Genomic DNA, 23,246 nt, shown 5'->3' with positions numbered 1-23,246 from the left:
TCCCTAGGTGACCTGGGAGGGGTCACATAAAGTCATGTAGTCCAAACTCTCCATTTTATCTAAGGAGACTGAAGGTAGAAGGACTCATCACCACCTCCAGGCTGGGGCAGGTGTGGGACAATGGTCTCCTGACCCCAAGGCTGGGAGGCCCAGGAACACTGTGACCAGGACTTGGGCCTTGAGGTTCTATGTGACGCCGGTACCTAGCTGAATTCAGTTGTGGAGAATGAACCCCAACACGGGGAACGGGAGCAGCCTCTTGGGATCCCAGCAGTCTTTCTGGAGGAGGGGCTATTTGAGCAGGGCATTGAGGGATGCATAGAAGGCCGAGGGGAGGGTAGCATCATTGGCTGAGTAGCGGCCACATGCTACTCACGTGGATCATTTACAGGCATCATCTTGTACAGGGGCGGCATAGCACAGTGTTCACTGCACCGTCCTTGTGGCCAGGCAGCTTGAGTTCAAGTCTTGACTCTGCCACTTACCAGCTGGTGGTCCTGGAGAGGTCACCAGCCAGCTGTCCTCCTGTGACGTGCTCAGCTCCACCTCCTGCCTGCAACTGAAGACACTCAGGATGTGTGCCCTTGGGCCAGCCTTCGGGTTCTCTGAGACTGACCTCCTTGGGGGAGACACGAGGAGCCCACCCAAGCCCTAGGGGACTTTCTGTTCCCAGACTAAGCTCCCTGCCTTGCCTGCGGCTGCCTACGGCTGGGGCTCAGCAGGTTGCATCCTTGATGACCCTTCAGTGGGAAACCCTGTGTTCTGGGGCTGGACACAGGCATCCTCTGCTGGACCACGGTGACGGCTTTACATCAACGCGCCAAGTTGTCAACTCCTCGACAGCCCCAAGTGGAGCTTAGTCTCAGGATGCCGGCCCCGGGGAAATCCTGTGAACTGCCACCTGCCCGTCACAAGAGGAGGCAGGCTCGAGCCCAGGCCTCCTTGGCACCAGGGCTTCCTGACTTCCACGACGCAGGAGTCGGTGGGACTGTGCCGGGTCTGACGGGGGGGCAGTGCTCTGGAATGGGGGTGGGGTCTCCTAAGTGCAGTGTGGCTGCAGCTCTCAAGGAGAGAATCTTGGAAAGAGTCTGCAGAAATGCAGATCTTCAGTTGCTTCTCGCTGCTCTGGAGGGACCCCCAGACTGCGTCCCGGGGCCCAGGGGTCCTGACGGACCTGGCCGCTGCCCCATCTCCAGCAGCGGCTCCTGGCTGGCCCAGTGCCGGGCAGATTCACTTCCTCGGAGGTTGTCTGATGGTGTTTTGGCTTCAGGTGTGAACGAATCTGACACCGGCCAAGCCAGAGTTCCAGCAAACCCAATACAGATACTTGTCCTGGCAGGTTTGGGGGGCACAGAGGGGAGTGAGAAGGGCCCCCAAACCCCAGAGAACAGAGGACATTTCCCAGTGGAGGGGTCAGTATGGTGCGGAGTGTGGGAAGTTCGGCCCGGCCGTTTCTACCAGCGTTAGTTGTCTCGGGCCAGTCACGTGATACCCAACACTCAGTTCCCCTCCCGTCAGATGGAAATAATGCCTTTTGTTCTGGTCTAAATTAGCAGTAAGGGCTCTAAAGCAGCCCCCACAGAACCTGGCCCCGATACCGTCTTTTCTATAATAATAACGATACCAACACTATTTTACTTTGCTCTTTTATTCAATGCTCACAGCTCCTTATGAGGAGAGCATGGCCGGGTCTTCCTTGTGTCCACTTTACAGACGAGAACACTGAGGCACAGAGGACCAGGCCTGCAGCCGACGAGGGGCAGAAGCTCATGGAAACTTGGCGTTTGGGGTCCTGGTGCTGCCTCTTCCCTCCAGGCAGTGATGCCCCATCATACAGCCCTGAGTCTTGGAGCCGACACCAGAAAGCAAGCCAGTGCTGGGGACGCGGAGAGCTCAGTCTCTCTACACCGGTGCCGAATCGAATCTCGGAGAGAGAGTTTTGGGTGGAGTGAAAAGAATAGCTTTACTGCTTTGCCAGGCAAAGGGGGACACAGCGGGCTCCTGCCTTGAAGAGCTATGTGTCCCAACCTGGGAGGATTTTTTTTTTTTAATTTTTAATTTTTGGCTGTGTTGGGTCTTCGTTGCTGCGCACGGGCTTCTCGTTTCGGTGGCTTCTCTTGTTGCGGAGCACGGGCTCTAGGCGCGCGGGCTTCGGTAGTTGCAGCACGTGGGCTTCAGTAGTTGTGGCTCACGGGCTCTAGCGCGCAGGCTCAGTAGCTGTGGTGCATGGGCTTAGTTGCTCCGTAGCATGTGGGATCTTCCTGGACCAGGGATCGAACCCGTGTCCCCTGCATTGGCAGGCAGATTCTTAACTACTGAGCCACCAGCGAAGTCCAACCTGGGAGGATGTGATGAGGAGTTTTCTAGCACTAGTTCAAGGGTGGGGTTGCTGACAAGATGAGGGTGTGTACAGGGTCTCAGGTGGTCAGTCTCCTAATCTTGAGGAGTTTCTCTGGTCCCGCTAATCTCGCCTCAGGTGGTTTCTTAGCTGTTCCTCCCTTGGTGAGCAACTGTTCACATCTGCCCTTTGGAACTCAGGGAAGGTCATGGAGGCTGCAGTCTTGCCTACAAGAAACAGGGGACAACAAAAAGCCTTCTGTGCCCAGGAGCCCACAGGCCATCCTCCCCGCCACCCCACCCCAGTTTTACTGGGACCCAGGAGGTGGCGTTGTTGTCTGAGCCATACAGACAAGAAGAATTCCAAAGGAGGCTCCGGAAGTATTTCATCTCGGCTGCCGGATTCAGTCCCGGTTCTGTTTGGACTTGATCTGTTTGGGGACAGACGAAGGAGCCCTTGGGGTCACACCAGCTGCAGCAGCTGTCATGACACGAGCCGAGACAGGGCCATCGGAAGAAACTGCTTCTCCTGAGCAGTCAGACAGAGATGTGGGGCTGAGTCCCGCTGGGAGGGAAGCTTTGGGGCTCATCAACCTTCTGTCAGTGCCGTTGGTGCGACGGGCAAGGGGCTCAGACAGCTGACGGGTGGCAAGGATCCGGCTGCGGGGGAGAGTTTGGAGAAGCAGGACCTGAGGCAGGACTACTTCCTCCTCTTGCTGCACCAGCCCACGAGTCTGATTTATTTCTGCAGAAGTGCATTCAAGGGTCGAGATGTAACAGGCGAACAAGCAATGAGGATGCCAGGATTCGGGGCCATCCTGGGCTCGCAAAGAGGCTGTGTTCTGAGTAGACCTTTTGTTCGGCGCGGCCATAATGAAGGGGAGGAATTGGCAGTAGATGCCCAGAGAGTGCTCTAAGTGTCCATTCTAAGTGGAGCATTTTAATCGAACATCCGTGTAATTTATTTGAATAAAAATGTGTGTTCTTTCACAACCCAGCTCTCTCCCCAGTCTTTCCATATTAATTGACCATTAATACTCTATGAATGGGTAATCTTCTTGGAAAACAAATGCAAGGACATAAAAGGGAAATCATGGTTGTTTAAACTTCGAAACAAGTAATTGCTGGGGAAGGGAGAGCTGTGTTCTAGGCTCCAGCTTTGGGAGAGGGGAGGTGGGTGGAGCTGGACCAGGAGACTCATGGTGGGTCCAGCCACTGCCTGAGCCTCTGAGGGTTCTGCACCCCGCTGCACGCCCTGACCTGCAGAGGGTGCCCTAGAACCCCTGTGGCTCACGGTCACCCACAAGGGCTGGATTTGGTGTACAGTCAGCTGCCCCAAGCAGGGAGAGCCTGCCAGGGCAGGTACAGGTGAGAGGCTAGCCAGGAAGGGAGCCTGATGGATTGGGTTCCCACCATCAGGGGGGATGGTGTCAGGGCCAACCCTGTGCTCTCTTGGATTATAGAGGTTCAGCCACACCTGCCCCCTGTCCCCTGCAGTGTGGGCTCTGTCGGTCCAAAGAGCCTCCCTGGTTTTCGGACCTTATGGTGGTGGAGGACCCCAGGCTTGGGCTCTGATGTCCTTTGCCAGACACTTCCCTGGATCCAACTCTTTTTTTAAAGAAATTCTTTTGTCTTTACTTATTAGTTTTTTTTGGAGTATAGTTGATTTACAATGTTGTATTAGTTTCTGGTGTACAGTAAAGTGATTCAGTTATACATATATATAAATACATATATTCTTTTTTTACATTCTCTTCCATTATAGGTTATTACAAGATACTGAGTATTGTTCCCTGTGCTATACTGTAGGTCCTTATTGGTTATCTCTTTTATATACAGTAGTGTGTATATGTCAATCTCAATCTCCCAATTTATCCCTCCCTCCTGTTCCCCCCTGGCCTGGTACCCATAGGATTGTTTTCTACATCTGAAACTCTATTTCTGTTTTGTAAATAAGTTCATTTGTACCATTTTTTTGGATATAAACGATATCGTATGATACTTGTCCTTCTCTGTCTGACTTGCTTTGCTCAGTATGACAATCTCTAGGTCCATCCATGTTGCTGCAAATGGCATTATTTCATTATTTTTTTATGGCTGAGTAGTATTCCATTGTATATATGTACCACATCTTTATCCATTCCTCTGTCAATGGACATTTAGGTTGCTCCCATGTCCTGGCTACTGTAAATAGTGCTACAGTGAACACTGGGGTGCCTGTGTCTTTCCCTGGATCCAACTCCTGTGAAAAGTTCTCTGTAACTCTGGATGAGACTTCCCACTCCTGGACCTCAGTTTCCTCACCTGTCAACTAAGGTGGCTGTGTTACCAAACCAAACTTGGGTCTGCTAGGCTGTGCACCCTAAAGCCAGTCTACTGACACGAGGTCATGCGTGGTGAAGGAAAGTGCAGCACTTATTGTAGGCGGCAAACAAGGAGTCCAGGCAGCTAGAGCTCAAAAGGCCCGAACTCCCCGAAGGGTTTCAGGGAAAGTTTTCTGAAGACAGAGTGAGGAGGGGGGTTGTGGGGTGCGTGATCAGCTCGTGGACTTTCTTCTGACTGGTTGGTGGTGAGGGAATCAAGAGTCAGCATCATCAACCTTCTGGTTCCAACCGATCTGGGGTCTACATGCTTTCGGGCAGCAGACAGTCAACTTCTCCCACCTGGTGGGGGTTTCAACCTCTGCCAAACGCCTCAGAGGATGCGACTCAGAATATCATCTCCAGCCCTTGAGGAGGAACTAAAGGTCCTTGACTTTGTTTAATGGCTAAGCTATTATTATTTTGTCTTGCTTGACTGTTTTCCTTTGTTACTGCATTTTCTCACTTTTCGGATTAAATTTATTCTTTGGAACTCGGGGAAGGCTTAGGAAGCTAAAGTTTTTCTACAGACAAGAGGCAGGTGGAGGACATGGTGGGTGGGGGGTGGTCTGCTCCAAGAAGGCCCCATAGGGTCCTGCTGGGTTACATTTGGACTGGATGATGCATGCATGCATTGATTCCACAATTAAATCAAGCTACAAGCTAAGCGGTGGGCTGACATCTCTGCAGTCAGGATTTTATGAGGGAACAGACAGTGTTTGAGGTAAGAAGGACAAATTCAAACTCACTGGTCATGTTTCTCGCTAGCCTGATGCTGGTCAACCTAATTATTCACTTGGAACAAAGATGTGTCTGTCCATCCATCCGGGCTTCTGATGGCTATTGGAAGCACCAGAGTGTCTGCAGTCCCATCAGGATGCAGCCGCGACCCAGCTGTGCATGTGGACGGAGGAGGTGATTTATTCCTTTCCACTGGTCCACAGCTCTAACAGAGCCACTGGCTGTGCGGCGCCAGGAACACCCAGCAGTTCAGTGTGATAATGTCTTGCACGCTGTGTCAGTCTTCTTCCCAAGCATTTATTGGACATCTGTGGGTGCCAGGTGTGGAGATGGGGCTCCGAGATGGGTAAGAATGGAAGCACCAGCTTCCAAGGTGGGGAGCCTGTCTGCTTTGCTAGGACTGTATTTTCAGCACCTAGGACAGTGCCCAGTGCCCAGTGAGTGCTCAGTAAACATTGTGAATGAATGAAAGAATGAATGAATGGATAAGACCCTGTCCCTGCCCTCTAGGCTTTCCAGTGTGGAGGAGGAGCCGGAGAAGCTGGTGACCAGGGTACAGTGTGATGCATGGGCTGATGCTCTATGCCCAGGTCTCAGCTCCTCTCCTCCCCTCCCCTTCTTCTCCCCCTATTTCCCTTCCTCTGCTCCCCACCCTGACTACCCTCGTTGCTCCCTCTTCGAGGCTCCCACCAGATTTGGTGTCCAGCTGTGCTCTGTGCAGCCCTGTGCACGGTCATCATTCTTGTGTGTTCCTCCCCTAGAGTGGGACTCCCCAAGGGTCTGTGCCATCTCGAATTAGTTTCCTTGGCCCCAGCACATGGCACAGAGTCAGAATGAGCGCTATACCAAAGATCTGTCTAGGGAAGGAGGTGGCCAGGGAAGGCTTCTTGGAAGAGGGGGTACGCATGTGCCGTTTCACATACCACCAGTCGGGGCTGATGGCAGCATTTCAGGGTGGACAAGCCTTTCTGGGGGTTGAGCACAGGGTGGTGCTGAGCAAGCTGCAGTTGCCCACCATGTTTGGATTTATCCATGTGCTCGTTACCACTGCGCAGGTGGGCGTCTGACCTGGCCAGGAATTGCTTTCTGCAAAGTGACACCCTTTCAGTAGGGGAGGGGGAGGGACAGGGAGCAGGGTAGGGAGTGGAGGAGGGTCCTCTCCAGCTAGTTTCCCTGAGACTCGAGGATAAGATGGTCCTCCAGGTGGACTTGTCCAGAAGCCTAGCATCTGAGGGTCCCAGGATGCTCTGGGGGCTGGGTCTGGGCATCATCCTCGGACATCACAGCAGCTCTCCAGGATGAACCCCACAAGGATGAAGGGACATTCAGGGAGGCTGCTCGGGGCCCCCAACTGGTGCTTTGACACAAAAGTCCAGGGGCATCTTGGCTGCACTGCTGTGAGTCCTGGCCTGGAGTGGACATTTGGGCTGGGGACAGTGTGTGGGGACTACACAGCATGAGCGCTCAGCAGTGAAGCTGTGTCTCCGGGTGCCATTGCGGCTGGGAATGCCACTCTGGGCTACGGCATGGCTGTCTCTGCATGAGCATTCAGAGCATCAGAGCACCAAGGTCTGCTGTGGGTGGATGAGGGCTAGTTCCTGTGTTATGAGGGAGCCCAGAAAAGCAGCCTCCAGCTTTGCAGCTTCTCTGTATCCCATTCAGGCTGATGCTGCCATAGGGACCTGTGAGATACAAGCCCTCCTGCTACGGAGACGGTGGCCGGCACTTAACACCTCCTCCCTCTGCAGGATAGGGTGTCGGGGAGGGGCCCCGGGACCACTGTGTCCCACCTGCAGGGAGATCATCCCAAGGTTGGCACCCCCGTGGCAGCCTGGACCTCTCTGCTGCCCAACTGGGCACAGGAAGGCCTGGCCTAGAGAGACGGGTGGGTGTGAGGGTCTTTCTGTGCCTGGAGCTTGACAGAGTTTGGGGGTTCAGTCTTTCCTTCCTGCTCTGTCTTGCCTGGTGGGCTTGGCGTCCTCCCTAAAGCAGCCTGGGCTCATGAGGCTCCTAGTGAACCTGGCTGACCCCTGACTCTGTCTCTTGCCAGCTCTGTGGCCTCATCAGGTCCCTTCTGAACTCTGGGCCCCGTTTCTAGTGATGGCGGGTCTCGAGCAGAGCAGAAATCATACCTAAAATGCCACTTGTGGGGAGTCAAAGAGCCCCCTGCTGATGGTCTGTGGTGCATCAGCCAGTGTGTGTCCTTCTCAACACCCTCCCAACCAACTCTTCCCTGGATCATTAAAATAATCTCCTCTCAACTGTCCTCAATGGCATTAAATAATGATAACAAGATGGAAAACTGTAGAGCTGCCCAGGGATGGTGACAGACGTGAACCTACGTGGTCCTCACGCAGCCCCAGGACCCCCGGGCCATCAGTGTCCCCACCTTCCAGATGACTGGGATGACACCTGTGCTGGTTTCTCTTAGCATCCGTGCCAGACCTTTCACCCTTTAAATGTGGTCCCGCACTCCCCAGCTGCATTGAGGGGTGGGTTTGGTGGACGCCGTGAACACTCTGAAGACGGCCAGGCCTCAAACCCGCCGGCTCCTCCAGCCAAGCCCTAGTCAGGTGTGAGCCGGCAGGTCTGTGATTAGGCAGCCCTGAAGGGTCTGCAGTGGCCACGCTCCCTGCTGCAGGCAGCATGCCTCTACTGAAAGCAGTAGCTGGGGATGTGTTGGCTCCATTACCAGAATTTGGGATCAGCTAAATTATTCCAGTTTTATGCCATCTTTACCAGATGCTTCAAAAAGAAAATCCATTAATTCCAATGATGGTTTAATCATTTTCATCTAATTTATGGAATCGTAATAAAGCTTTTGAAGTTCTTCCTGTTGCTGGTGAAACAACATTGCTTTGGTGAAACTGGTGTCATGGTAAAAACAATGTTCTTTGAACAGACCTAGAGACATAGAGAACAAACCAGTGGTTACCAGTGGGGAGAGGGAAGGGGGAAGGGGAAATATAGGGGGAGCGGAGTAGGAGGTACAAACTATTGGGTGTAAAATAAACTCCAAGGATATATTGTACAACACGGGGAATGTAGCCAATATTTTACAATAACTATAAATGGATTATAACCTTGAAAAATTGTGACTCACTATATGGTACACCTGTAACTTACATAATATTGTACATCAACTATACCTCAATAAAAAAATAAGGAAAAAAACCAATGTTCTTTGTAAATTAAGTGCAGAAATGGGCTAGGGTTCTGGTGATGCATTCAGACAAGCTGTGATGATCTGCCAACCAAACAGAAGTGGTAGCTGTCAAAATTTGAAGCTGTTATGTGTGTGCCCAGAAAGACTTGAAATAAACAACTTTGTGGTCAAGTTAATGTTAAATTCTAAGGAACCTACAGTTTAATTTGTTCGGCATGGTAGAACTTTCTTTCCTTTTTCTCATTATCAACCAGATTTGAGAAATGTTTGAGCCTTTGCTCAAAATATCAACTCAAGTGTCCTATAATGGTACTAAACATTTTTTTGTAAATAAATCCTCTCAATGTTGGATGCAGTTGTATAAAATCAGTTGGAAATGTTTAATTGAAACATTTAATGGATGCAAGCCACAAACGTCAGGAACATTTTTCACCAATTGCGGTTATTGCAAACAAAACTCGCATGCAGGTAGACAGTGAAATTTATCCCTAGAGGAGCCAGGGGGAGTTGGACATGGCGTAGCGGGAAGCTCAGTGTATGAGTTTTTATTTTGAGATTCTTATTTAAACCTTGGCATATCTTGACACACAGGAAGAATCTTTAAATGAAGCTGCTATGTTTATTTGGGTAAATTGATGATGTGGGCAGAAATGGAACCTTGTGCAGAAGGCCCAGGACTAGGAGTTTACAGTATCTACGTTTGGTGAAACATCCAAAGGATCGTGAATAGAGATGATGTATTTGACATATTTTGTCATAAAAAAATATGCATCGAAACACGGTACACTGAATGGAGGCAAAAGGCAGGATTTGTGACAACTTTGCTCCTGGAATCTCTCCACATTTCAATGCCAAAATGTTAGAATTACAAACACTCTCCATTTCACAGAATTACTCTGAGCTCACCAGGTACTTCAATTCCTGTAGAGAGATTTTTAAATAAAAGATATGGCCTATTGAGAAGAGCCAGGTGGAACGTTAACAACTTAAAAACACAATTTGAAGACTGCTACATGCAATTATAGGAAATATTTAAGGTGACATAATCATATTAAAAATACATTCTTCTGAAAAAGACTACTTACCCAGTATGGATACGTAGAGGAAGGAAAATGACTAAAGGAAGTAAGTATGTACCAAGAATAATTTTATTTGGGGAACTATATTTAATATCTTGTAATAACCTATCATGGGAAAGAATCTGAAAAAGAATATGTATATATAACTGAATCACTTTGCTGTACACCTGAAACAAACACATTGCAAATCAACCATAATTGAATTTTAAAAAGTAATTTTATTTTCATTTTTAATATTTAGATAATAAGAGAAAGAATTTTAGCTCCTAATGTAGCTAGAGACCCCTATTTTTTCTCTACTCTCCCCAAATTTCTGCCATTTTTTCATATTTCTTTTTCTTTGTTGTTTTAATTAAGTATTGAGTAAAATCAAAATAATATCTATCCAGTAGCTGTAGATACCCAGACATCACCGAGCACCCTGGCATAGCACGACCTTAGGGAATTAGATGTGACCTTCGCAGCCCCTGGGTTTGTGCTTGCATCCTGCCCATCCCCCCTCCCCTGGGAAGTAACCACTGCCCCGAGTTTTGTATTCATCGTTCTCTTACTTTGCCCCTAAGTTAAACAAGTGCGTGTCTGTCTACAGTGCGTCTCTGACTTGGCGTGTCTTGGGCTGTACATAGGGGAATCAAGGGCATTTGCTGTGTGACAGTCCATCCCCGAGAGCCCACCCAGCCGTCCTGTTGTCCATGCCCTGGTTCCTTAGTTCTCCCTCAGGAATGGGATCCCGTTGTGGAACCAGCACAGAATTTAACCCGTCCTTTCTCCTACTGATGGACCCTTTGACTGATTCTAGGTTTGTTTAGGTTGATTTCCTATCGGGTACTGAATGTCCTCTGTCACTCGTGGGAGAGTTCCTACGGCATACGGCATATACTCCAGGTGTGTAACTGTGAGCCTGTGAGTGCGTTTTTAACTCCACCAGGTGATGCCAACCTGTCCTCCGAGCGGTTGCCCACTGGCAGAGCAGAGATGGGTATTCCACATCCTACTCAACACTTGTCATCAGGGCCTTACATTTCTTTCTAGTTTAGTTGGTGTGAAAAGACATCTTATTGTTTTTTTAACTTATATCCTCATCATATTTTAATGAAGCCAACATTTAGTCTCAAGTGTTTATTGCCCATTCTGATGGGTCTTTGTAAAGCATAGCTCTGCTTACGGCATCTCCTTCCCTCCCTCCCCCAGAAACCCTGGTTGTTTAATACATTCATGTCATGAAGCATCCCCTTCTGTTCAGACTCACTTCTCACTCCTTAACTTACACTCCTGAACTGGCCGTCCCCCAGGCGCTGTGTTCTCTTTTTGCTCCAAGCCTTTGCCTGCGGTGTTTGCTCTTCCAGAAAACTTCTTCTGGAACATCTTCCTTCTCATCCTTCAAGTCTCAGTTCAGGGTGTCCGGCCTCCAGGAAGCAGTGTGTGTGTGTGTGTGTGTGTGTGTGTGTGTGTGTGTCCGTGTGTATCTGTCCAGGTGTGTGTGTCCATGTGTGGCGTGTGTGTGTGTCCCCGTGTGTATCTGTCCATGTGTGTGTGTGGCGTGTGTGGTGTGTGGTGTGTGATGTGTGTGTGTCCCCGTGTGTATCTGTCCATGTGTGTGTGTCCGTGTGTGGCGTGTGTGATGTGTGTGTGTGTCCCCGTGTGTATCTGTCCATGTGTGTGTGTCCGTGTGTGGCGTGTGTGGTGTGTGATGTGTGTGTGTGTGTGGCGTGTGTGTACTGGGCTGTGATATAAAATGAGTTTTGTGCTGAAGATCACTGTATGAGTTTCCTTCTGCTTCTGTAGCAAATGCCCACAAATTCAGTGGCTTAAACAGTCCACACTGATTCCTTCTCAGTCCTCCAGGTCAGACGTCTGAAGTGAGACTCACTGGACTAAAATCAAGGCCTTCCTGGAGGCTCCAGGGGAGAATCTGTTCCCCTGTTTTTCCAGCTTCTGGAGGTGCCGCATTCCTTGACTCACACCCCCTTCCTCCCTCTTCAACGCCGGCCGCGGAGAATTTCTCTGACTCTTATGCTGTCACATCTCTGTCTGACTGTAGCCAGAAAAGGTTTTGCAATTCTAAGGACTCACGGGATGTGATTGGACCCACTTGACTGATCCAGGATAATCTCCCCAGTGAGGATGCTTAACTCACACCTGCAAAGTTCCTTCTACCATGTAAAGTACCAGATTCCCAGGTTTGCAGGGTTAAGATGTGGACATCCTTGGGGACCATAATTCAGCCTACATAGTCATGGTCAGAAATATTCGGAAGCCACGAGGCCAAGTGACCCCGAGAGTCCTTTCAAGCCCGGAGCTTCTGTGAGTAGAACCTCAGTGAACCAACGAGCAGCCTCTGTGGTTTGTATCTGCTCCATCTCCTGCCCTGTCACCCACTTCATGGAGAGTGACAGAAACCTGCCGGGTACAGCAGTCAATTAGCCTTAAACCCAGGACTCTCAGAGCCTCCAGGGGCTTCCAGAGCCCTGGGAAGCTTCCTTGTCCACAAGTGAAGACAATCTGGCCAGAAACGGGAGAGCCTTGCCCCTGGCCCCACACTGCAGGTGAGGCAGGGTTTGGACTAGTACCCGGCTGCCGTTGACGCCAGGCCGGGGTGAAGGCAGGGTGGTGGTGGAATGTTCTGGAAGCAGGCTGGCCTGTGCCCAGCCATTCGTTAATTGGATGAACGTGGCCTGGCTGCTTCCTAGAGTCTCAGCTGCCCCATCTCTAAAATGGGAGTAATCAGGCACATCTCCTAGAATAGCACATCTCAGATTATTTGAGAAAATCTGTATAAAGTGACTGGTTTACAGAAGGAGCTCAAAAAAAAAAAAAAAATCCGAGTTTCCTGTGGAGGTTTGATCTATCAGCCCCATTTCTCCATGCCTCCCCACCCCCTCTGCTTCCACACCCTGGCCGTGCCTCGTCACAGGGGTCCTCCCCACACCTTGCCTTGGGACTTGGCAGGTGACATAGGGATACAAGCGATGGTGTGCCGGTTCTAAGCCTTCGAAGGCCTCACGTGCTTCTGTTTGCCCTCTGCCATCGCCACTGGAAGACCACACCTTGGCCAGCCTCGTGGGCCCAGAAGGAGGATGGAAGTGTGTGGTTGTCCCAGGTCCTGCTGCTAGAACAGAACCCCCAGCCTGGGCCAGACAATCCCGGCTGACCTGCAGACACAGGATCGGCGGGGCCACCAAAGCCCACCTGTAGATGCCTGAGAAATCCATGCTCACTGCTCACGCCCTGCTGAGTTTGAGGGAGGCGGTTATGTAACAGTAGCTAACGGCTACATCCCCCATTCCTATTCGTTTCAGTTTCTTCAAACTGAGAAGATATTTCACTATTATAATATCTTAGAATCAACTGTGTCAAGAGCCCCGCTCAACGCCTGATGAGAACACAGGTCACTCCGTTGGGTCTCTGCTGGGTTAGCCTCAGGGACTCTAGCGGCTGAGGCCCCACATCTACATGCCCTCAGCCTGTAGTGGGGTCATGACGTATCTGCTGAGTCAGTGAGCCATGGGCCTGAGTGACGCATTTTCACTTCTAATTTAATTATTGATTGATTCTGCCTCGATGGCAAAAAGGTCTCTGTGCGATGCAATTAGCTCCTTGTACTGAAGCATTTTGATTGTCTAATGATTGTCTCCAGCGCAGCCCAAGCATGCAGCCCACTTTTAATTAAACTAATCTGTTAGGAGAGCCAGCCTGCTTCCTGACCCGGCCGATTTCAGCCGCACAGTGGGGAAAGAGCTGTCCGGCTACCTGGGCACAGCCTGTGGGGTCCAGGACCCTGCGTGGCATTTATGAGTCATGATAACATCCCGGAATTGAAATCCCAGGGAGATCAGTCAGCTTAACAGCTCTGTCCCATCCCTTGTTGCCTTTACAAATGTAGGGTTGTCACCGAGCTCTCACTGCTCCCAAAGGTCACAAGTCAGGGGACCCCTCTGTGGCACGAAGGGTCGGGCCAAGAGCAGAAAGGTGAGCACAGGCTTGGGGTCCGAGTTGAATGTCTTGCTTTGTCCTCCAGCAGCCCTGGACCCGGGGGAAACCTACCGATCTCTCAGCGTCTTCATCTGTAACATGGGGTAACAGCCCAGGTCTGCAGCCCTCAGCTGAAGCTCTTGAGGCAGGTGGGTTTCCATTCCACAACTTTTCTTCTGGAATTTGGAAGAATAATCCAGTGTGGACTACATATCACTAACCTGGCCAGTGGGTCCAGGGCAAATACCGCAGAATCAAGTTTGTTATTTTACCAGCAAAACATGAGTCCTTAAATAACGTGGTAAACAGATTATAAGTGGTCTCTTGAGAATTCAGTTCAGATTTTGTTGCCACATAAATTGTGAAAAATCTTTCCGGTTTTAGAGCTCTTTGGACTTTGGGATTTGGGGGTGAAGGATGCATATCTGATTCACAGGTTCTTGTGAGGGTGAAGTGAGATCCCAGGCGCAAATTGTCACACACAGTGGGGGGCACTTAGAAAGTTTTCAGTAAGGTGTCATTTCCTCCCATCCATTCCCTCTGGGTGGGCCAGCCCTTTTGGGGGTGTGGAGACAGCAGGCACGGAGCGCATCTCCAGATGGATTTGGGTGGATGTTCTAGGCTCTGGTAACTACCTTGCCAGGAGGAGGTGTTTGCTTCAAGACATACGGAAGACAAAATCAAATGGCTGATGTTCACTGGAGAACATGTACCTGCTCATCAATAATTTAAAAGCTCCAAATTAAAACACAATGAGATATTCTCCTTCAGTTCTCCAGTTTGTAAAATTTTAAACACTGCTGATGTCCAGGGCTGGTACAGCAGTGGGAAACAGCTTCCTTATACTATCGATGAGAATGAAAATTAATCAAATAGGCACTATTTTTTTTTGGTTGGATTATGTTTTAGTTTCCATCAAAATTCAGCATGCATTGGATATTCTTGACTCTGTAATCCCACTCTGGGACTCTACCCCACAGAAAGAAATGCAAAAACCTGCGTGCCGCAGGACAGTCATTGCAGCACGGTTTGTAATTCCAAACTAGTGGAAGCGACTGCAATGTTTATTGATGGGGAATGGGTGCCTATATCAGCTGCATTCATATTGTGGACTATGATGCAGGTGGTAAAAAGAGTGCTGTAGATCTGCGCTGGAATGAAAGCACATGAACCCCAGTCTCTCACCTGTAAAATGAGGGTTTGAGCTGCTCCTCCTACTGAGGGTCACTGGAGAGGCCATAAAGCTTTGGACACAGTGCCTGCCGTAAAGAAAATGCTCAAGACATAGGTATTAGCTGTTTTCTTGTTGTTTTGATGGTGGACTCGTAGGTGCTGGCTCACTGCCGTGTTGGATTAGCTCTGTGGTCCTGAATCCCTGGCTCCGTGTCTGTCCGTCAACTTAGGCTGAGTTCTGCTGCAGCGACAAACATCCCTCCATCTGTGCTCATCGTGAGGGGCTCAGCTCTTCACCCTGGGACCCCAGCTGAGCCCCCTCTGGGACATTCTGGTGTCAAGGAAGAGGGACAGAGAGAGCGAGGAACCCTACAGAGGCTCTTAATGTACTTGCACTCACATCTCAAGGCCAGAGTGAGCCCAGGGGCCGTACCCACCCCCCATGGGACAGGACGCACAGCCTACTGCAGTACGGGCAGTACAATTTTGATGATGATACAGTTAACCACACTGAGTTGTAAAAAGTAACCCCACACCCTTTTCCTCATTGATTCTGTGAGCGCTGAGGGGTATGTGCAGGGTGCCCGCGGGTCCCTGGCTCATAGTAAGAGCATCCCTTCCTTCCTGCCTCCTTTCCTGCCTCTGGCCTCTCCTGCCTTTGAGGACCAACACCAGCTTTTGTCAGATCCCCACATTTTAAACTCCTGAGGAACAGGTAGTGGCATCTTAGAAGATATTTCTGATCTTGGTTTAGATAAGGATTTGAAAATCTCCAATCAGCTGATTCTGATTCTGAAGGTACAGGAAAAAGTAACAGACATCATTCATTTGCCCCGAGGCTGGGTGTTTGGGGATCTCTGAGCGAGGGGAGGTGTCCTGGCCCCAGGACGTGGGGGAGTGAGGAGGCCCAGGGCCTGCAGGAAGACACTCTGGTCGGCTCTGGGCTGCCCTCGGCCCCCTGGGGTCCCCCGGAGGATCCTGGAGACCCAGGGGTCCCAACGTCATCACAAGGGTCCTGATCAGAGGGAGATTGGAGAGTCAGAAGCAGAGAGGAGGTGTGGCCACGGAGGCAGAGGTCGAACGAATGGGTCACGGGCCAAGGAACGTGGGGGACCCTAGGAGCCTGAAAAGACAAGGAAGTGGGCTTTCCCTGAGCTTCCAGAAGGAACATGGCCCTGCCAGCCCAGTTTGGGCTTCTGATCCCAGAGCTGTAGGACGAGAAACCCATGTGGCTTTAAGCCTCTTGCTTTCTCCCAGAGGCCACCGGAGACGAATGAAGGAAGGGCCAGCCAGAGCCGGGTCCAGGCGAGGCAGAGCTGGCCCAGCTCCCCAGGGCTGTGGACACGTTGCCTCCTGTCTCAGCCCGGCTTTCTCGTCTGAGGTGGGGAGCGCTGGCTGCCTGGCCCTGCTCAGGGCTGCTGCGGGCTACAGGGGGTCGTGAGCATCATGGGAAATTTCCAAGGACGAGGTGCTTTACCCCTGGGTCCCGGCTAAGAGGAGGGCTGGGGCTAAAAGGGCCAGGCTATTACTGGCCAGTGTTCCAGCACCTTCTGCTGCTGTGGCCCTGAGCCCTGCTCTCTCGTGCCTGGAGAACCAGCACCTTCCCATGGGGGCCCCGTTCTCTTCTTTGCTGTCCCCTGCCGTTCCTCAGGAGGGGGCCACAGAGACGTTCCTGCCCCCCCACCCCCCCCGATGGCGTGGCTCCCTCCGCAGTAAAACCGCCCCCTCGACTCCCTCTGGCCCGAGTGGGGTGAGGCCCAGGCCCCTTACCCACGGGTCCCACCTGGTTGCCTACCATGCTGTGCTCTCGGCCGGGTCCCGGCAGGGCTTTGCCTTCCCCCTGGACGCGGGTTCCCTCCTTTGCAGACCCGTCCTAGTTTGTCGTATGCCCAGCGCCGTGCTTCTCTCCTTCTCACGGACACATCTGTCCTCCTAGGCCGTCAGCTTCTCAGTGACAGGGCCTGACCATCTTAGCTCACCCTTGCATCTCCTGCACACAGCACGGGCTCCGTGAATAGCTCTTGAGCGAATGAATGGCCATATTTCTGGACTCACCTTTCTCTACTTTTAAGAACACCTGTGACTCCCCTTTGCTTTAGGACCAGGCATCACCGGCTCTGGGAAGGCCCCCTCGATTGCCCCAGGCCTGGGTGGGTTGTTCCCACAGCCCCGCACCAGCCCCTTTGGTGTCACGTGCTCGCCTGGGGGTCTTCGTTGCTTCTCCCCGTGTGCCCTCCCCGCCCCCCACTGGCCACGGCCTGCGCATAGGAGTTGCTACGGGTGCATTTGCCGGGGAGTTCACCGTTCATTCAACATGTATTTGCCAGGTGCCTGCTTCGGGCCAGGGAAGGACTGCTGTGTGCCCCAGGGACCCCTCTGTGACCCAAACAGAGATGCCTGGTCCCTCAGTACCTTCCCTCTAATGGCAACAGCGGGGCCTCTGCTGGCGTGTGGCATCAGCAGACGTACAGACATAACTTCTGTTTTGTCACCATGTCTGGTTGTAAAAAGCTGCATTTTGATCTATTTCCACGGGTTAAAGATTTAAGATGCCAGGTCTGGGTGAGTGGCGGGGTTTGAATAATGCCACTTAATAGACAGTGGCAAGTGGAAGTCGCTGCATTTGCCAGCAGTGGGCTGGCTGTCCTGCAGCCCCCTCTGCTCCGGAAGCCCAGCCTCGGGTCCACCCAACAGCCCCTAGGCCAGCCAGGTGCTGGCCTCTGTCCCCTGTGTCACCAGGAAACCCACTTGCCCTAGCCCATCCGGCCTTCCCTCCACCTGCACAGAGCCAGTCTCTGCAGTTCCCACAAAGGCCTAGAAGAGTCCCCAGTCTTCTCCCGTCCACTTTTCTCCTCCAACTAGTTCTTTCCATCTTGAAAGCGCAGTTTTGAATTCGAAGCTGGGGCCGCCAAGGGATGGGCACGGCAGGCAGAGGTCAACACGCCCTTTCTACAGTTTTTCAAAACCAAACCCTTAAACTAACTTGGGAAGAATATTGTGCCGGGTCGTGGTGCCCAAACTTTGGGTGAAAATGAAGGAAACGAGGCGTGGAGATGGGTTTGGGGGAGAAGCAATGGAACCCGCTCTCCTGAACGGAGCGCCGCCCCAGGCGTCAGTGTCCCCGTCTGTCAAGGTGGGTGGTGGGTGGGACGCTCTTCAGGCCTTCCCTGCCCTAACCCTCTGTGATTGGTGGCTCCCGTGGGAGGGGTGACTGGACAGAGCTGAGTTATACCCGGGGACTCTGGAATGACCGGGAACAATCTTGCCCCCCTGAGCCAGCAGGGGGCCGCTGGTGGGGCTGGGCGAGGCAGACTTTCTTGCTGACTCAAGCTCTGGCCCGACCCAGCCCCGGGGAGTCAGCCTTAGGGCCCAAATGGTTCTCCAGCCAACTGAGCTGGAGGGTTTCCTTTGTCTGTTTGCCTCAAACCCTGACCTGAGTCCGAGGACTTGTCAGCCCCAAGGGAGGAGCATAGAGGCGGAAGCGGGCCCCATGACTCCCGCGCCCCAATGGGCAGCGTGGAGGTGGGCCCAGGTGGGAGCCACCTGGAGCCCCGTCTTTGTGCAGCGCAGAGTGTCACGTGAGAGGCGCATCTGTAGGTACTGAGCCAGCGGGTTCCAGCCCCCGCTAAGCAGCAGGGTCATCAGGGAGCTTTAAAAACCAGTTCCTGAGCTTCATAAATCCAGATCCCTGGATCGAAATCCCTGCACTCAGGCTTGGAGAGCTGAGCCTTTTATGTCCCTCTGTGAGGGGCTCGGAGCCGGGTACCTGCCCAGCCCAGCTCGTCCCGCTGTCTGCCATTGGGGCACCAGCCACCTTGACTTAACCGGGAGTTGTGCCCTCTGTCATGCCCTGTGCAGGGCACCAGGGATGCAGAGCTGGAAGCCTGTCCTTGGGCATCTGACTGTGCTCTGGGGCTGAGAGCTGAGTACTCAAATGGCTATAATATGGGGAATGAGGCCGTGGTGGAGTGGCACCAACTGAGGGTTGGCCAACACTCTCCACCAAGCTCAGGCTCCTCTGAGCCCTTTTCTTGACGAGGCCTCGGCCCAGGCCTTTAAGGACTGCAGACTCACTCACACTGGCATCGTTTCTAGCAGCTCAAGGCCCCTTGGGTTCCTGGCCGGGGAAAGCTCCAGGCTGCCACGAGAGATGGCTGTTCCCAGCACCGGAAGATGGGCCCTGTCTCCAGCCTCCGGGGAGGGGGGAGCGTCACTTGGATCAGCCCTAGATGGCAAACCCAGGTGGCTGCCGCATGGACCAGCTCCCTGCTCTTTGTAAATTTCCACTTCTCCGCCTCTGCCCCAGCCCGGCTCCACCCTCCCTCCACCCTCGTCCTCCCTTTAAGGTGCCCAGTCACCTCTGCACAGGTTGGAGGTGAGCTCAGTGTACTCTGGACGTTCCTCTCTATTGCAACAGATGGAATGAAATCTGTTTCCGTTGCCTTCAACTAGTGCCGGCCCTGTTAACCTCTGCCAGGGTTCAGGGGCCCCTCTCCGATGAGTGGCTTTCGGACAGGCCTGGGTTTGGAGGGCCAGCTGGCATGTTCACGTCCTAGCAGTGAAGGCCCTGTCCATGGCGTCCCAACGGAGGCATCGGTTTTCCTAGGCGTCAAAGCCCTTGGTGAACTCACTCCTTTTCTAGACCCGCCCGTAGTTTCAGTCTTTCAAGGTTGGGAAGATTTTCAAGCTCATTGGGGTCAGCTGTGCTCCGCGTCTTGCGAATCCCCTGTGGTAGCCAGCAGCGACCTTCACCTTTGTTCTGCTTTTTTACACCCCATCTGAACACTTACTCTGGGGATTGTTCTCCCATGCCCACGTGGTCCCCAGGGGGTTGCCTGGGACCCCAGCCCTTTCCCAAAAAAGCAGCATGGAAGGCATTGTTATAGATGCCCTGGACATCTGTGGTTCAGCCCCTTTACCCCCTCTGGCAGCAGAATCCCTCTCTGGGGGACTCACAACTCTTAGTCCTTGTAGTTCAGATAAGTTGTCCACCTTCCGTATCAGGATGAGTAAGACACCCAGGGCTGGCCAATCAGAGCCCACGGTAATTGGTTCAGAGAAGGGCACATGACTCCAGGCAGGCCAATCAGAGTATGGCCTGGGAAATTTTTTCCAGAAAAATTAGAAGGACACTTGAAAAAAGTTTAGTGTTAGTAGTTGTTTATTGAGCATCTACTGTGTGCCAGGCATTGGGCTAGGGGTTTGCGTACATTGTTTGTAATCCTGACAAGTACTGTACCTGTAGTAGTCATGGTTCTATCTTTGTTACAGGTGAGGAAATCAAGGCTTGGGGAGGTTGTGACTGTCCTGAGGTCATCTGACAATGTTTGCAAAGCCAGGCTGGGATTTCAAGCCTGTTTGCCTCTTTGTGGCTTTCAGACTCACTTAGTAACTAACGCTGCCCTCCAGGGTGCCGGAACGTCCACGCCCAAATGAGAAAGTTCAGTGATATGTACCTATGAAATAAATGTCTTTAAGAGCCACGTCTGGAATCTTAACAACTCTCAAGGCCATTTCTAGGTACTGGTCCTAAGAAAAGAATCCAAAGTCCACACAAAGACTTAGGAAGAGTACTGTTTATTCATCACAGAGTAACTCGTGAGAGTGAGAAATTAGAACTGCCTAAATGTCCTATAATGAGGAAGTGATTAAGTAAATTATGCAGCCAAAGATGCTTACAATGATTTTGTAATAACACGGGGAAATGTCTAGCATATTAAGTGAGGGAAACAACCGGGTAAAAAAATTTTGCTTGGAGGCTGATCTCATCCATACAAAATTACAGATTGAAAGAGAGATATATTTTTTAGAAGATTGAAATAGGCCAGTGTTTCCACAGGGGTTTTCTCTGGGTGGTGAGAGGTACGCTCGCTTTTTATTCATAGTTTCCAAAATTTCCAAAATGGGTGAGTATTGTGTTTACAGTCAGTGCAGAAGAAAAGATGATACTAAGAATTCTGATAAGGGAAATGTCAACAGGATTTTCATTCTCAACTGAGCTAGTAATATCCAACCCCCAGGCCAGAGGCAGATAAACAATAAGGGCAGTTTGCATTGGAGCAAGGTTTTGGGTTTACAATGTACTTTCCTGTATGTGACCTTTTCTGGTAAGCAGACGATTTCGGTGTGGTAAACAGGGCAGGTTCTTTTTCTCAGCCTCATTTTCATTTTGTTTTGTTACTGTCATATATATCATACATTCAAAAGAATGCGTAAAATATAAATACAGTTTACAGAAAGGTAACAAGACAAACACCCACGCATCTACCGCCTAGGTTGGGACATAGAATATTCTGGTACCTTAGAGCCTCTGTGTACTCCTTCCTAACCCTTCCCTCCTTCCCTAACATTTGTGGGGCTCGGGGCAAGAGTACAAACACAGCCCCACACACCATATGTCAAAATATTTATAAATTATAAATCAAGTTAACGAACTGTTAAATAAAAAATGTTCTAGCCTCCTGCTTTGACAAATATACCTTCATAATAACAAAACTGAAAAGGTGTATAGAATTACGGGTTATTTTTTGATAACTGAAAGCTGGCAAAATATCAAAGAGAACTGAATTTAATTATTATTGCAGATGCCTGGGTGTTCTGTTGATGGGCCAATAATGCTTGAATGAGTAATAAAACAAAAACATGCATAATTTTTAAATAGTTGTATGTTTATTCTATAAAATTTATTTTCTTGCCTTCATTTCAGCACTATTGCTAATTATATTGTTATAATTAAGATTTTTCACATAATTTGCATTTTATTGACAGTAGTGACAAATTAGACACCATATCTTGAGTCATTGTTGTTCTTAGATAAGTTTTTAAAAATTAATTTCAGTTTGGAGAAACTTTTTGATCTGCTGAGGCAGTAGTAGCTGGGATGGTCGATAAAACCCTTAAAGACAGGTATTGAAGGAAATTAACCAAATTTCTTTGAAATTTTACTTATAAGGTTTAATCATTGTAATGGGATTGAATATTTTCTTTTCTTTTATTTATTTTTATTTTTGGCTACATTGGGTCTTCGTTGCAGCGCGTGGGCTTTCTCTAGTTGCAGTGAGTGGGGGCTACTCTTCATTGCAGTGTGCGGGCTTCTCATTGCTATGGCTTCTATTGTTGCAGAGCACGGGCTCTAGGTGTGCGGGCTTCAGTAGTTGTGGCACGCGGGCTCAGTAGTTGTGGCGCACGGGCTTAGTTGCTCCGTGGCATGTGGGATCTTCCCGGACCAGGGCTCGAACCCGTGTCCCCTGCATTGGCAGGTGGATTCTTAACCACTGCACCACCAGGGAAGTCCCTATTTTTTTTTTTTTTTAGGGATTGCATATTATACATAATCATTAACACAGGAAACATCCTATATTAATTTCATCATATAAAATCACAATCACTTCTCTCACAGTTTTCCTCATGTTTCATTGTCAATGTCAAGATTCCTGCAACATTGCAAAGAACAGATACCAAGCTTCATTCATGTTCCATCTAATTCTACATACATGTAAACAGAGAAGAGTTACCGAAGGTTGCAAAATCATTCCCAGCTTCCGTGTGTGACACTTACCTGTGCCTCCTGACTGGTGAGACCTTTGGAAACAGAAGTGCTGTCCAAGGAGAGGCAAGAAGGTGGTCCCTCAGCACTACTGGGCGGGATGCCCTCCTAACAACTGAATTGAAATGATGGACATACAACAACTTGATGCCAAAAACTCAGCCTCTGTGCACCGGGGCTGGATGGAATCTCAGAGACAGTTTTGGTTGAAGCAGAAAAAATTAGCTTTATTGCTTTATTGCCAGGCAAAGGGGGACACGATGGGTTCTGTGCCCTGAAAAACCGTGTGTCCTAGCCTGGGGGATTTGGTGAGGAGTTTCATGGTAATGGTTCAAGGGTGGGGTCGCTAATAAGGATCAGGGTGTGTGCAGGGCCTGCACTCCTTTAATCTGGCCTCAGGTGTCTCCTGATTAGTTTTTCTGGTTCCTTTAATCTGGCCTTTGGGACTCAGGAAAGTCATGGAGGCTGGAGTCTATTCCCTACAAAGAAGAAACGGGGGACACAGAGAGGCTTCTGTGACCAGGAGCCCCACAGGGTCCTGCTTGGTTTCAAACTGACCACATCCATGCTATTTGAGGGAAGAATTCGACAACTAGACTTTCCTCCCGCCCTGTGATTTCTCCTCCCAGACCCTCTGTCTCTGAAATCAGTGTCTGCCTCTGACAAGAGGGTAGCACAGCCCTGCACCCTGGTGGTAGAGCCAGGGAGGTGGGAAGGGCTTCTCAGGGGGTTTGGGGCACAGATCTGGCTGGGATGGAGTGAGGGGTGCACCCAGGGGTCCTTTAATGAATGACTTCTGGGGGATGTTTCTAATATCTGGAACCCCCAAAGCAGTGAGCCCAGAGCAGGGACCCCTCTGTAGGGCTCCTTTG

At 50.7% G+C, this 23,246-nt stretch overlaps 1 protein-coding gene across 2 annotated transcripts in view; it reads left to right on the top strand.

Annotated features, from left to right (window-relative positions):
- Window positions 1-23,246, top strand: part of TBC1D22A (TBC1 domain family member 22A) — a 385,336-nt gene that overhangs the window by 355,790 nt on the left and 6,300 nt on the right. The window contains exon 14 of one of the 2 annotated variants that reach the window (XM_060306125.1): window positions 13,702-13,792. The exons of the other annotated variant lie outside the window; for it this stretch is intronic. Within the exon in view, the coding sequence (XP_060162108.1) occupies window positions 13,702-13,753 (52 nt within the window). The 3' untranslated portion in view covers window positions 13,754-13,792. Of the gene's footprint in view, window positions 1-13,701; window positions 13,793-23,246 lie in introns of those variants that run through there. 2 annotated transcript variants of the gene reach the window in all.

This window comes from Globicephala melas, chromosome 10 (genome assembly GCF_963455315.2).
Source record: "Globicephala melas chromosome 10, mGloMel1.2, whole genome shotgun sequence".
Classification (NCBI taxonomy): Eukaryota; Metazoa; Chordata; class Mammalia; order Artiodactyla; family Delphinidae; genus Globicephala; species Globicephala melas.
This window is presented reverse-complemented; position numbering and strand designations above follow the sequence as displayed.